The 15,362-nt window shown below is 40.5% G+C and overlaps 1 protein-coding gene across 3 annotated transcripts in view; it reads right to left on the reverse strand.

Moving 5' to 3' along the window:
• Positions 1-1,624: 1,624 nt before the first annotated feature.
• ASL (argininosuccinate lyase) overlaps positions 1,625-15,362 on the reverse strand; it is a 64,827-nt gene continuing 51,089 nt past the window's right edge. For all 3 annotated transcript variants that reach the window (XM_033922476.1, XM_033922477.1, XM_033922478.1), the window contains 5 exons: positions 12,106-12,165; positions 8,172-8,255; positions 5,075-5,155; positions 3,726-3,832; positions 1,625-2,124 (listed from right to left, as the gene is read on the reverse strand). In XM_033922476.1, the coding sequence (XP_033778367.1) occupies positions 1,980-2,124; positions 3,726-3,832; positions 5,075-5,155; positions 8,172-8,255; positions 12,106-12,165 (477 nt within the window). In that variant the 3' untranslated portion in view covers positions 1,625-1,979. The remainder of the gene's footprint in view (positions 2,125-3,725; positions 3,833-5,074; positions 5,156-8,171; positions 8,256-12,105; positions 12,166-15,362) is intronic.

Genomic DNA, 15,362 nt, shown 5'->3' on the forward strand with positions numbered 1-15,362 from the left:
ATGTCTTATATAAAATATTATTAAAAGGAGTTTCTTAAAACTGTTTATGAAAAGTAAAATCAAAGAAATGTATGATTGTTTAAGATTTTTCTGGTATTTTTTCCTCTTACCCTTACTTTGGAGACCATGACTGGAAACTGCAGTTTTGTGCTGTTTATATGACATATTTAAATTATTTAAACAATCTTCATCAAAGATTGTTTTCATCATTCACTTCAATTACACCGTGAATATTGGTTTGATCTTCTCATAGATTTAGGCAGATGTTTCTTTTTAGTGTCAGTGTGATTCAAATCTACAAATTACAAATCTACGAGAATTACTTTGTCCAAATAGTCTCACATTGCAATTGCAAATTCAAATTACAAGCTCCTGTGCACATACTAATGGAATATTTGATTTTGGGTTGGGCTAGTTGATATGTGAGCTGTATGTCGGATGCCAAATATTGTTTCAATTTCTTGAAACAGAATTTGGAGATCTACACGCCATCAGTGATCCTTTGCCTTTAACATTGGAAAGTCACTTAATACTGTATTTGTTGGGTGGGAAAATGTTGTGAAGAACTTGGTTGGGTTTTCCTGTTTCTGTCGATCAACCCAGGTGACTGGAGCCTTTCAAAGGCCACACTGGCTCAGAGCTTTGAGAGTTAAGGCAATAGAATCAATAAGACCTAGAAAGCAAGGCTCAGAGAAAGGGGAGGTATATTTTATTCACATCTCTGTGTAGATTCTTAAGTTAGATCCATTCTTCCAGCCTGTTCTTACAGACAAGCAGTAATGTCTACCAGTGCATCAGCCTTTAGGTGGTACACTTTAACCCTTTATTTGGCATTGCTGCTCAGAAGCAACATGTGTGTTCTATGGCTCTTATGGGAGATCTGCAGCTCCAAAGGCCTGTTACTTGACACTGTTGCTCTTGTTCAACATCAAAATACATAAAGCAACCGTTTCACCATCTGCCAATTAAAGCGTTAAAGAAACTGAAAGTAAAACTAGCTACTGAGCAAAGGTGTTAGTAATATATGTGTACTTACTACAGGAATTATCTCTTCTGGTTGATATCCAATTTGCATAATCCTCTTTTAGGATGGCTGATAACTTCCTATGTAATGGTGTTTGGGAAACAAGAAGCAGGTGGAGGAACACACTCTTCATAAATAAGTATGAAGTAGAGAATGACACGGTGACAAAATTCATCACCGTTCCCATCCCCGCAGATAGCTGCGGGAAACCATCCCATGTCATTCTTTAGTGTCTATCTCAACCTCAGTCCTTCTACACCAGTATTCTTCATTGCAAGGCTCGAGGGTCAGTGGTTCTGCCCATTCATATTCTGATTCTTATGTGAGCCAAGTATAGGATAATGAAGCCATTGTGACATCACTGATGAGGTTGGCTCTTAGGCATTATGACATCACAATATCTGCTCTGGATACCAGAGAGGGTCATTCTCTAGTGTCTATCTCAACCTCAGTCCTTCTACCCCAGCATTCTTCAATGCAAGGCTTGAGGGTCAGTGGTTGTGCTCATTCATACTCTGATTCTTCCCTCTCTCCTTAAAGATATGGAGATGGTTTCCCGCGGTTATCGTCAGGGATGGGAACGGTGATGAATTTTATCACCATGTCTAGTATGAAGTTCCCCCACCTCTTCTCTCCTATTATGTAAAACTCCCTTTCCCCATTTCTACCTCAGAGTTTCTCTTCTTACCTAATAATTCCCAATTTCCCAAGTGACAAATCTGTAAGGCATTGAGAATAATCTTGCCAAGTTCAATGGCCAAGTCCGTCGTGGCTCTGGGAGTCTTAGGTGACAGGGATGTTTTTCTGAAAACATATCTCATTGGTGAAAAAGCATCAGCATGTTTGCTTTCAGTGCCAATTTTTTTTCTATCCCTTTAGAGGCTCTCTCTCATAAGAAAATAATGCATCTCATTGCGGAGGAACCATTTGGAATCCCGGAGACTTTCCCGGGCTCTCATGCATCCTGCTTCTCCATCCAGGATCTCAGTTGTTCAATCTGTGCCATCACGCTACTCCGAGCTGTGCCACCGGCAGCCGTGTACTGTTCCACGCTGTGGGTGTAATTCCACACCTGCAGCACGTCACTGGTAAACAGGGGGCTAGGAAAGACCGGGAAACACAGCATTAGGTGATATGACAACGGCATGGTCAACAAGAGCTTGCATCCGCCAACAAGTCATTTTAACTCCTGTTTCCATAGGTACCCAGTCTAAATGTAAGCTCTTCATAGAAGAGATTCATTGGATTTCTATATAAACCACCACAGAAACACAGAAAATGGTTATCTTGTAGCCTCGACTTGAACCTCCTTGTGCAATAATTCTAATTTTTCTTTCCCTTCTCTACAAGGCAGAATATGTACAGCTTATGTTGGAAAAGTTATTATCTTTTCAAGCCAGGTAATTTTTATGCCCCTCTGGCTGATGGACCTGCATTCCCCTTCTTTTCTATTGTAGTTCTGCCCTGTTTCCTACCATCCCAGTAAGTCTTTGTATGTCAGTTGGTATTTTTGTGATTGTATTGATGATTGTTTTAAATGGTTTTTATTACTCTGTAAAAACCGCTTTGATAATTGTTAAGGCGGTGTATCAAATTTTGAATAAACCTGAAACCTGATTTGGTCATCTTCATTGTATTTGCACTTTAGCCATAGTTTGAAGACTTATTTGTATAGTAAATTTATGGAAGGACATTGAATTTTATGCTTGTATTTTTGTTTTTGCACCGATTATGTTCAATTTTTAAAAAATTTTAATTTGTTAACTGCATTGAACTGTTTGGTGTATTGCAGTATGTAAATAAAATAAAATATGATGTTATGCTACCTATCCAGTCTACCATCTACTTCAACCACTTAGCTGTACAATCTCTTCTTCTCCCTCACCCATCCTCTGTACTTGACCTATGCTTTCAGATAATGTCCTTAGCGCCATTGGGAGGATGTTCCATGCATCTTCTACCCTTTGTATAAAGAAATAATTCCTTCGATTACACCCGAGGATTCCCATTCATCTTCCTTGACAGTTTCAACCAGTGCCAGAATGAGACTGTTTTTGCACCTAATCTCTCCTCACATTTGATGTCCCAGTTTTCTGTTAGGAGCTGTGCATTGCCTACTTATGGTATCTCGGTAATTGGGAGGAGTAGCCTAACAGGTAGTGCAATGGGATGAGAACTTGGGGAACTGGTTCAATTCCCATTGCAGCACCTTGAGACTCTGCGCAAGTCACTTACCCCTCCATTGACCCACATAAAAGAACTTGATTGGGAGCTTGTAGGACAGAGAAAGAAGAAATGTCAACTACACTGGTTGTGCCCAGTGCCAGATTTAGACTTGGTAAGGCCCTAAGCTAGACAAAACTTGGAGGCCCCTTGTTAATACGTTAATACTGAAATTGGAGCCTGTTAAGCTTGGCCTCCAGTCCACCTTTTCATTTATACGCGACTTATAGTTTCTTCATCCTGTTCTCCTTTCCCTTGTTACCTTGTATTTCTGGGTAAGATAGTTAAGAGTGTGAGCCCACTTTTGGGACAGTGAGAGAAGTTTAATAGTACCCATTTTATTTTAGCATCTGTAAACTGCCTTGAACCGAAAGGCTTTCACAGTATACAAATAAAGATTTATGTTATGTGATTGTTTTAACTGATGAATGTTGCTACTAGCTTCATGTGACTTGAAACCAAATCTGCAAATACACACCTAATGCTCTTCAGATCATCCAGTGAGAGCAGGTTTACTGTTATGCCTTTGGTTTCTGCCAGGTGCACAACCTTCCCTGAAGCTCCATGAGCTTGTCTGAAGGGCATCTGAAGTAAGAAGAACAGGGGACAAGATCAGCAGAAGCAATCCCTAGAACGGCAGAGAATATAAGCTATAGGCCTTATGCCAATGCTGCGCCCCTTAAATCCCTACAGCATGGAGAAGAGGATCAATTCTTCTTATTTCTTCAAAGGAATCTATTTTCCTGTGAAACAAATATATAAGGAACGATTTTCAGTAGTTGATGGTGGTGCTTTGTACTGTATATTCAGTGGCACCAGCTGTTTAACATATGTTAAGCACTGACCTTCCTGCCATTTCTATGCTGAGTATCTGTATTTTACTGCCCTCCCCAAATCCTGCCTTTTGATTTGCATATGTGTTTTATGTATATATATATATATATATATATATATACATACATACATACATACATACACTGATGAAAGTGCTGTGGAGGAAGACAGAGGAGGCAGGATACTGGATGGAATTAGGGTGGAAGGAGAGAGGGAGCAGGCTGATGGAAGTGGGTTGAAGGAAGAGAGAAGGGGCAGATGCTGATGGAAGTGGAGTAGATGGAGAAAGAAGGGGGAAGACATTGGATATTAATGAGGGGGAGAGAGAGAGGGGAGCAGATGCTGGATGGAAGTGGAGAAAGGGGGCAGACATTGGATAGAAGTAGAAAAGAGAGTGAGAGGGGATGATGCTGGATGGAAAGGGGCAAAGAAAGAGAGCATATACTGGATGGAAGGAGGGGATAAAGAAAAAAGGGAACATGCTGAATGGCGGAAGATGATAGAATAAGTGAGATACTAGAGGGGGCGACGGAAAGAGGTGGCAAGCTGTAGATAGTGAAAAGAGGGAAATTTATTTATTTTTTTAAACTTCTTTATTCATTTTAAAATCTTCCAGCAAATGTACAGGAATATATCATTAATAACAACATTATAACACTTGAAATTCTTTCTATAGTGTGTAGTGTGTAAGATGCTGTCTTTTCCTAGGTACACTCTTGTTGTGCAAGTTGTGGATTATTACTAAAAATCATGTTTTTCACATAGAGGAGGGGGTGTTAAAAAAATGATTGGCCCCAATGCACCACTGCTCTGCGGTGCTTAGTCTCTCCTAGATTTCTAACTGCCTGTAGTTTATAAAATGCCTAATGTAGTCCCAAGACAGAAACCTCCTCTTTTATAGTCTATGGACTTCTTGCTTCCTACTGCATTGTGGCTGGTGTGGATTATAGATTTTATAAATAATTAAAATAAATTAAAGCTCCTGATACTTACTCCTTTTCTAACCAAGTAGTAAGCTATATCTGTAGCAAGCATGTCAGGGCTTAAGGCGCTTTCCATCGCATCCTTATTAATCTGTAGAAATAAGGACTTTAAATCAGAACAATTACAACATTTGAAATACTTAGACATTTAGGCCCAGATACTCCAAACGGCGCTGTGATCAGCAGCTGCCTTCAATCATGCAAATGCGCCATTTGCAGAATCGTGGGTTATATCTAATAAAGGCACTGTAATGTAGGCCAGGGTTTTACATGAAATCTTTTTTATTGGTAAAGAGAATAACAACTCACAACCACATGAAACAAATAAGGATTAAGACTTTTCCAACAACAGGCAAAAAGAGGGTCACCTCCCCCACAAAAGGACTGGACTCTGATGTCCTCTCAGGTTACAAAGAAACCCAAACCCCCCTAACAGACCCATCCCCTCCATCCCCCCAACCCCCCTCCCAATAGAAAATGGAATCCCAGGTTAGACAGGTGGGCTAGGATACAAGTGCAGTTTGTTCAAAATTCGACTACGACTCCTCGGCGACAAACTGTCCAAGTAAGGAGACCAAGTTTGAACGAAGTCTCTACTCTTGTGACGAGAGGATAAGCCAGCCTGGCTTCCCAGCCCATAAGCTCATGAAGTTTATTCCTCCAATACCAAAAGGAGGGAGGAACATCTGCCAGCCAGTGGTTCAAAGGTACACTTCTTCCCCAAAATATAACATTTGCTCAAAAACAATTTTTCAGCAGAAGTATAAACAGAAAATGCAGGAAAGTGAGCAAACAGCATATGAAACACAGAAAGAGGGACAGGAACCTGAAACAGGCCTTCAAGGAAGGAGGCCAGGGCCCCCTGAATACTCTCACAACTCCAAAAGCCTTGAAAGTAAGAATTCACTTCAGTGAGGCAGTATTGGGTATCCACACAGCCTATATAGTAGGCCCGGCTCTGGGAGGTATAGGCCTGCAGCAGGGTTCTGTAATGGCACTCACGCAGCTCCGCATTATATACTAAGGCCAGAACCCATCGGAGAGCTTGGAGCAACCAGTCCGCCCCAAGCTCCCTCCCCAAATCCCTCTGCCAAGCCTCCAATACAGAGGAAAAATCATGAGGAAGCCCCAGGGCACCAAGCTGCCGATGAAAAAGAGAAACCGAGATCCGAGGTTCTGGATCCTCATCCCCCTCCAGTAGGCCAGGGTTTTAAAGGCTTACATAATTGGTGCCTGTGTTACACGTGAATCGTATCTACAAAGATACCTAATGGCGCTAGCCAAAACGATGCCTACCTTAAGCGCCGCTAGTCACCTCTGTAGTTGTGGTTCTGGCACTCTTTCAGTAGGCATCTGAAGGCACCTACATTTTTTTAAATGACTATTTAATTAGTTTTAAACAATGTAGTTTTAAACAATTAGTTTTAAAACCAATTAAACCAATTTAAGTTAGGTGGCAGTATGGTGCCTACTGCTGCCTAACTTATTGTTCTGTTTCGAGAATCTGGGTCTTCGGGCCTAGCACTTTCTTCCAGTATATTTGGGCTTTCACCTCAAATTAGAAACTCAACAGCTGAGGTACCACCACCATCAGCCTTTATGTAAAGACTAGTATTTTAGCCCATTACATTAACGGGTGCTAGAATATATGTCTGTGTGTCTTTATTTCTGTCTCTCTCTCCCTCCTGCTGTCTGTCTCTCTCCCTGGCCCCCTTTATCTGTCTGTCTTTCTGTGTCTCTCCCTGCTCCTGTGTCTTTCTTCTTTTCTTTCTATCTATCTGTCTCTCTCCCTGCCTCCTATGCAGTAGCATTTCTCTCCCACCACTTCCCTGTGCAGCAGCCACAGCAGCATTCCCTCCCCCTCCATTTCCCTCCCCCCACACCACTTCCCTGTGCAGCAGCAGCGTTTCCCCTACCCCCCTTTCCCTTCCTGCGGTCTGGCCGGCTCCCTTAGTCCCTTACCACCCCCCCTTCCCTTCCTGCGGTCCCAACAAACCTTCCGATTCCAGCAGCGTCTGCAGCACTCACACACTCCTGCTTCGGGGCCTTCTACTGCCCAGTAAATCAGGGCAGTAGAAGGCCCCGAAGCAGTGTGTGTAGAGTGCTGCAGACGCTGCTTGAATCAGAAGGTTTCAAGATCCGCAACCCTTGCCAGACCCAAAGCGAGCTCTGGGGGTTTTTGTTTTTTTTACGCGGGCCCAGCCGGAGCAGGAGGAGAAGCCTGGGAGGCAGGAATTAAAGTCCGTTCCGGCCCCCGCTGACGTCGCCCTGGCCAGTTCACATCCTTCAGACGGCAAGAGCCGCTGCAGCCGACAGGCTCCGTGCAGCCGCGCTCATGCGCACTCCTACCTGCGGGTCCCTACAGCGCACGGAAAATGGGAGCATGCAGGTGGGAGTGCGCATGTGCGCTTAGGGCTTTATTATATTAGATACCAAGGATTTTAACTCTATTCCATTTGCACTCCTTCATCCCCCTCTGTCTATAAATTCAGCTGTCATTGTGACAGTCTTCAGATCTATGGGGGGAAGGAAAGAGGGGGCACCAAGAAATTAGTCTGCATATGCCTTGAATAGCACCTGTAGATGTGATAACTAGGGTGCCATTGCTGAAAGAGCTCTTGAGGAAGCTGTTGCTACTTCTCTGGTAGCTCTGTGTGCCACTAGGGATCATCCTGGTTCCTCAGAGAGGGTTAGGGATAGGATGAGAAGGAAGCACGTCTCAGGAGGTGACAACTGATGTCTGGTGCTGATCTTAGCAAGCAAAGAGTAATGCAGAGGTCAGAGCTCTGACCCTGCTCTGATTCCCACGGCTTTGAGCAAGTTATTTAAAAGATTAGAGATCACAACTTGAGCTGAGGGGTTAAGTCAAAAATCTTGCAGTCAAATGAATCATTTTGTACAATGTTATCTGAACTGACAGTTATATGCAAGAAGAAAAGCAAATCAGACCCATCTATGTTGTAGTGAAGGTTTGGGGGTTCTTTACTAAGCCAGCCACTGTGAGATCCATCTATGAAAACCTTGCTTTCAATTTTAAATGGCATGTGAGCAGCACACTCACCAGGGTTTGTGCAATTTGTATAGTCAGATAATAAAATGAGTCTCACCTGTAAAGTAGAAATAACTCCAGTAGCCACCTGCAGTACGGCACATACAGTGTCATAGACATCAAACATGGCCTCCTTATCTTCCTAGAAAGAAATGAATTATTCGGAAAACTTAAAAACAAGATTTTATCTAATACCTTTAACTTGATATTATACAGAAATGGGAACAGTGATAGGCATAAATGGTACAATTTATCTTCAGCTCTCAGGATAATTAATGGTGTTTCTTTCCATTATTAGAAGTCCAAACATTACCTGTTAGGTCATTGTGATCGGTAATGGATAGACTGCTAGTTCTTTCTCCACCCAAAAGGTATAAAACCAGTACACTTCTCCCTCCGTATTCGCTGTGATAGGGGATTAACAGAACCCCAAATACAGAAAAAACGCAAATAACTTTTTTCATGTGTTATTCGTTGTTTTCTGTTAAAAACCATCGTGAATATAGTGAAACCACGAATAACATGGTGGGAGACCTGGCTTGTTCCTGAAGGAGAGGCAAAACACGGTGAAGAAAGTGCTGGGAATCGGTGACTTTCTCTGTAAACGCTTGGAATCAGCAATTTCTCTATGCAAGCTGATGTAATTTGGGGGGAGGAGCCAGCAAGCTAAAAACTGTGAATAATCGAAACCGCAAATGCTGAAACCATGAATATGGAGGGAGAAGTGTAGATTCATAGTAACATAGTAAATGAGAGCAGATAAAGACCTGAATGGTCCATCCAGTCTGTCCATTAGATTTCCTGAAGGATTGATAAGTTGGGGCAAGAGAGATGAGGGTGGACAAGCAGTCATTCCATTTGCCAGCTTGGAAAGAGAGGGTTTTGTCGAAGAATCTTTTGTAGATGCATCCTTTTGGGGAGGGGTAGGCAAACAGGTGGGCATTGCGTGTACGATTAGAGCCTGGGAAGGCAAAGTGGCGTGACAGATATATCGGGGCTGAGCCAGTTAGGGTTTTGAAGCAGAGGCAGGCAAATTTGAAGATGATCCTTGCTTCGAACGGTAGCCAATGAAGTTTTCTATAGAAAGGGCTGATATGGTCTGACTTTTTTTGAGCCCATAGATGAGTCGGACGGCGGTGTTCTGGATGAGTCTTAGTTGTTTAATGGTTTTCTTGTAGGAGCCCAGATATATGATGTTGCAGTAGTCCAGGGAGTTTAGGATTAGGGATTGGACCAGCAGTCTGAAGGTGGGGAAATCAAAGTAATGTTTGATGGAACGGAGTTTCCAAAGGGTGGAAAAGCATTTTTTGACCTGGGCTTTAGTTTGGTCTTCCAAAGTGAGGCATCGGTCCAAGAGCAGCGATTCTGCAACAAGGCGCCTAACATGTAGCCACGCCCACACCTAACGTGCATGGCACCAATTTTTTTGAAGGCCGCCTAAATTTTTAGAAGCGTCTTGTTGCAGAATTGCTCTTTCTTGATAGGCGCCTAAGCTTCAATTATTGTTGATTAAAAAGCTTAATTGAGCTAGTTACTCGACTTAGATGGGGCGCCTCCAAAATAGGTGCCGATTACAGAATTTGGGCCTGAGTGCTAATGGTGCATTTTTTTTTTACTTAGTTTCAATATTATGGAACAATTTACCAGTAGAGTTAAGAGAGGAAGAATAATTTCAAAACTTTAAGAGGCATCTAAAAGCACATTTTTTTCAAATGGTCTTTCCAAACTGAGTAATTGAATTCGGGACTGCAGTCTGCATTGAATTGTATTAATTTGTATGTATATATTTTTATATTTTTTAATTTTAGTAGTATAATAAAATGTTTTAGAATTGTAGAACTCACGGGTATGGCGGTATATAAAAATAAATTATTATTATTAATATGTTTTAGAAACGTCAATTTCTTTCCCTTTTTTTCTTTCGTTTTTGTTTTCCCCACTTACTACTTTCACCTTCCTTCTCTTTCCATTTAACTGTAAGGTTCTCTATCATGTTACCAAGTTCTTTCTGCTAAGCTGCTGATTTTCCAAGACCTGCTTACCCACTTGCGTGAGCTGACTTGCCACTTCTGCCAGAGCCTTCTTAAAGGCTTCTGCAGACTATTGACTGTGTGACGACATTTCTTGTTTTTCTTCCCTATTCAATGTTTCCTTATAATCCCTCAGAGATTGAATCTGTTTAACTGCCTCTGCTTAAACTCCGTTTCTTTTACTAAGCCCAAGGCATCCTGGTCGTTTAAAGCAGGAAAAAACAAAAGGAATTGACCCCAAAATATCCACAAAGAAGAAAATCCAGAGAAAACCAAAAAAACTCTGTGGAGTGACGATGTTCCCAAATGGACTTTATTAGAAAGTATCAAAGTTCCAAAGGTACACTAAAATCATCCACATAAAATAATTCCATCCACATAAAAGTAACTTTAAATCATAGATAAATAATAAATACAGTGTACAATATATAAATGAATAACTACAATCATGTATAACATATAAGTATAAATATAAAATTAAACAATTCATAAATTAATGATAATACTTTGTTTCAAATACAATTATAATAAAAGAAAAATTATTCAACTATTATCCTTTCCCAAACCCCTCCTACCCATTCCCCTTCTCAAGACTGCATATATATAAAAAAATTATTTATGATCTACTCAATAAAACACGACTTTGTGCAGTAGGTATCGATGTATTTAAAAAGGGTTGCCAAATCATGAGAAATAGTCTTCCCTGTTTCATCTTCCAATCAGAAATAGACATAGCTTCCATACATATAAGATGCAACTTCTCCATTGACCATAAGTCTCCCTTTGAATACGGTAGCTCTATCAAAAAAATAAGGGTGGCCTTGGTTTACTATCTTTACGTCAATTTAAGACATATGCATGATTGGTTTCTCACTACATCTTATTTTTCTTGGACTCCAGTGGAACTTTGTTTTTGGAAGCTTTTTCATTTTAGTTACCTTTTGCATTCTTTTAGATTAGAATCTGCTGTCCTGAAGAACCCTTATTACTTTTTACTGGCCCCTTTAAGAGTTACTTGGCGTCAAATTTGTAACAAACTGTCAGTTAATTTTCAAATCACTCTCTTGCTACCTATAAGGGGCAATAGATCATTTCAACCTGGTATGTCATCAGTTGGTTTTAGAGCAGAAGAGAGAGGGATTCTTACTTACTTGTATCAGATTCTTAAAAATGATGGTACTCTGCCAACTTATTCTCAGCTATGTTCTGAATATGGGTGGTCTCATTTGGATACTTTTTCAAAATCTTCAATTACAATTTTATGTATCTTCACTAAATTCAAAATTTTTATGTTCTACAATATTTGAGACTCTATCGGAGGTACATTGGTTAGAGGCTCAAATGATAGTACCTTTAAAATATTTTAGGCATTCAATGTTGGAATTTTCTCGTTTCATGGATTATGATAAAGTGGCCTCTGATTGGAGTATTGAGTTACAAATAAATTTACAAGGTGCTCATATTAAGCATTTTTTGCAATTATTATATGCTTTATTACCTGACATTTCATTTTTTGAAATGGATTACAAATTTATTTGTCGATAGTATATAGCACCTTGGAGAGCCTATAGAGCAACTATCATATCTGTGGGCTCTTGTTTGAAATGTAATCACCCAAAAGTGACATTATCCCATATATTTTGGGAGTATCCTTTGGTTCGAAGATTTTGGACAGAGGTTTTTTCTAAAGTCAGCAATATGTGGCAAGTGCCATGGTATTGTAATAATTATAACCTATTTTGGATTTTTGATATTCAGCATCCAATATTTAAAGGTTTTTTGAAAAGAGTTATTCTTATGGGTCTAAAAACTATTCTTTATTTATGGATAAAATCTGTGGGTCCAACTTATGGTCAATGGAGAGGTCGTATGTTATATCTATACAACTTATTAACTCACTAATAGATTTTACCTCAAAAAGTTTTTGAACAAGAAAAATGTAAATTTAAATGATTAATTTACCTGCAAGTCCTTGTTGTAAGTACTTGGTAGTCCCTTTAAGGTCATAAGAAGTCCTGAGCACTAAAGAAGAAAGGTGATAGAGAGTGACAAAAGGAACTATTTAAGAAAGCAGACACTCAGCAGCATGACCCTGAGCAAAAGAGGCAACTAAACTCCCCCATTCCCGGCAGAAAAAGCCAGCAATCCTCCTGTATGCAGTGATTACCACACTGCACTGCATTCTGGGATTCTGCTTCCTTCAGATGTAGCCAACCTTACTTTGTCATCAATCCAGATCACTTGTGGCTCTGTAGCCCGGTATTCCATTTTACTATCATTCCCTGTTGGTGTTTTGATCTACATATCCATGGAGTGCTGCTAGTGAACCTTCCTTCTTTTCTTTGCCTACCTAGGAAAAACATGAGTTCTAGGCTTGCCACTAATAAAGGGATCCTGAAATTCTTGGCACCTGTCGCAGGTTCCCAAATACCACAGTGCTTTCAACCTTCAGACTTTGATCTAAAACTTTAGCCTTTTGACACCAAAGCAAGCACTCTACCACTGGCTGAGCAGTAGAAAAGCCTCATCTACATTAACCTGGGCGCCAAGATCCTTTTCCTTCATCATAATTAAAAAAAAAAATTTCGATCAGACATTTTGAGAATCCAGCTGAAGGTAAGCTCCTCCCCCTTTTTCTGACTGGTCCTCCCTTATGGTGAATTTTCACTTTGAGGTATGTACTAGAGCAGTGTCTCTCAAACCGTGTGCCATGGCACAGTGGTGTGCCCCAAAGAGATTCCGGATGTGCCACGAGAGATTCCAGAATTTTACTTTATTTTTAAAAATTCCCTTCATAAGTATACAGAAGAATAGATGACATGTACATCGCATACGCAAGAGTCTGTCAATGTTATGAGTATTGAGCGTCTGTGTGTGTGTGTAAGGATACAACCGCCCAGACAAGCATTGCTCTTTGATGTGATTGGACCTTGAAAACTAATGGCAAGTAATTTTGGTTTATTTTTTATGCAGTAGTCATCCTAACTTCAGCAACAAAGCAATCAAGGCTTTGTTACTGTTTGGATCTTCAGATCTTTGCAAACTTGGATTTTCTACACTGACAAAAATTAAATTAAAAAAAAAAAAAAAGAGAATGACTGCAGATAGTGAATGATGAAATGCATGTTTGCTTGTCAACTATCAAGCCGCATTTTGAGTTAATTTGCACTCAAAAACAAGCACATCCGTCGCATTGATTAGCAATTCTAATCTGTTAACTTTAGTTTCACCATTTTTACAATTACCCATACATAGCTTAAAGAATTTTAAATAAATAACTCCCAAATATAATTTTTTGTTGGTTTTGCAATTTTATAATTTCAATTATAATGTGCCGTGAAAAACATTTGCTCCGTTTAGTGTGCTGGAGTTAAAAAAACAGTTTGAAAGACACTACTAGAAAGTTGCACGGGAACAGAAATTTCACCCGTTCCCACCCTTCCGCAATGGAATCTAACTCATACTCACCCAGATCCATTCCATTCCCACCCATCCCTACAATTAATTTCCTCCATCCCCACCCATACTCGCAGGAGTCTGTGCTATTACTTTCTTGCTTGCAAACCATGCCGAGCTCTACATCTGTGGAGAAGATGCGGTATATACACTTAAGGTTTAGTTTAGTTTTGTTTAGCCCCTTTTTCTCTCAACCCCAATGGCCTCCTGTAGTTTTTGGATGGTATTCACTATTCATCTGGGCACTTCAAGCTTCATTCTGGCCCCCTCCAACTGCCTCTCTCCTCACATTCCCAGCTTCATTCTGGTGCTCCAATCCAAATGCTTCTCTCAATGCTTTCCAAGCCTCATTTTGGAGCCACCATAGATTTTGACTACACTTTCATGGAAATCTCAAGGCAATTTCTTCTATCCCCGCAGAAATCCCATGGCAATTGTTTCCATCCCTGTGAGAATCCTGTGGCAATCTCTTTCACACCCATGGGAATCCTATAATCCCCATTCCCGTCCAGCTCTCTAGTATAGAAACATAGAAAGATGACGGCAGAAAAGGGCTATAGCCCATCAAGTCTGCCTACTCTACTGTCCCACCCCATTAAGTCAGAGTGCTGCTCGACCCACGTAGAGATCCCACTGGATGTCCCATTTATTCTTAAAGTCGAGCACGCTAGTGGCCTTGATCATCTGCACCGGTAGTTTGTTCCAGTGATTCACCACCCTTTCTGTAAAGAAATACTTCCTGGTGTCACCAACAAATCTCCCTCCTCTGAGTTTGAGCGGGTGCCCCCTTGTGACTGAAGGTCCCTTAGGAAAGAATATGTCGTTTTCCACCTCGACATGACCTGTGACGTACTTAAATGTCTCAATCATGTCACCCCCCTCTCCCTGCGCTCCTCTAGAGAGTAGAGCTGCAACTTGCCCAGTCTTTCCTCGTATGAGAGACCCTTGAGTCCGGAGACCATCCTAGTGGCCATTCGCTGGACTGACTCAGCTCGAAGTACATCTTTACGGTAATGTGGCCTCCAGAATTGCACACAGTATGTACTGCTGAGATTTGCTAGTCATTCTAGCTCTAGAGAAACCAGTTTCTCTGTGGGCTGTTATAGCTTTTACAGCCCCAAAGTAAGAATTATTCAAAAAGGATGATGTACAGGGGCTTTTGAAACCTACACATGTTCTACCCTTGCATATAATTTTCACAATTTTTTTTAACCAACATCTAATTAGAATACTTTGCTACTAATTATGACAGGGGTTGTGCCATACAACAGATTACGTATAATTGGAAAAATTGGGATAGGCTGAACTATAGCTTTTGGTGGAATTCATTATGTCATAGATATAAAATGGAAAGGGTACTAGCTACGCAGCAGGGGAATTCTGCGAAGTTTCAAGATATTTGGGAGCCATTAACAAGATAGTGTAAAGATTGAAAATAATTTTTCCCCCTTAAATATGCACATTCAAGGTGGAGGGAAGGGGGTGGGGAGGGATATTGTGGTTTCTTGTGAATGCAATTATTGTTGACTCCTGTTATTTTTAGATGATATTTGACTTTTAGCTCTCATTGACATGCCAAAAAGCACAGTATCATAGGATAATGTCACTGGATTTTCTAATAAGCAATTTATTTGGCCCCATTTTGATTTCCAAAAAGCCAAAATAAATGGACAGTAGAACAATAAATGATCTAAAGTCCCTATATTGTATTGCACTATTAACATTTGAAAATCAATAAAGAATTATATATAAAAAAAACAAAA

Source organism: Geotrypetes seraphini, chromosome 15 (genome assembly GCF_902459505.1).
Source record: "Geotrypetes seraphini chromosome 15, aGeoSer1.1, whole genome shotgun sequence".
NCBI lineage: Eukaryota > Metazoa > Chordata > Amphibia > Gymnophiona > Dermophiidae > Geotrypetes > Geotrypetes seraphini.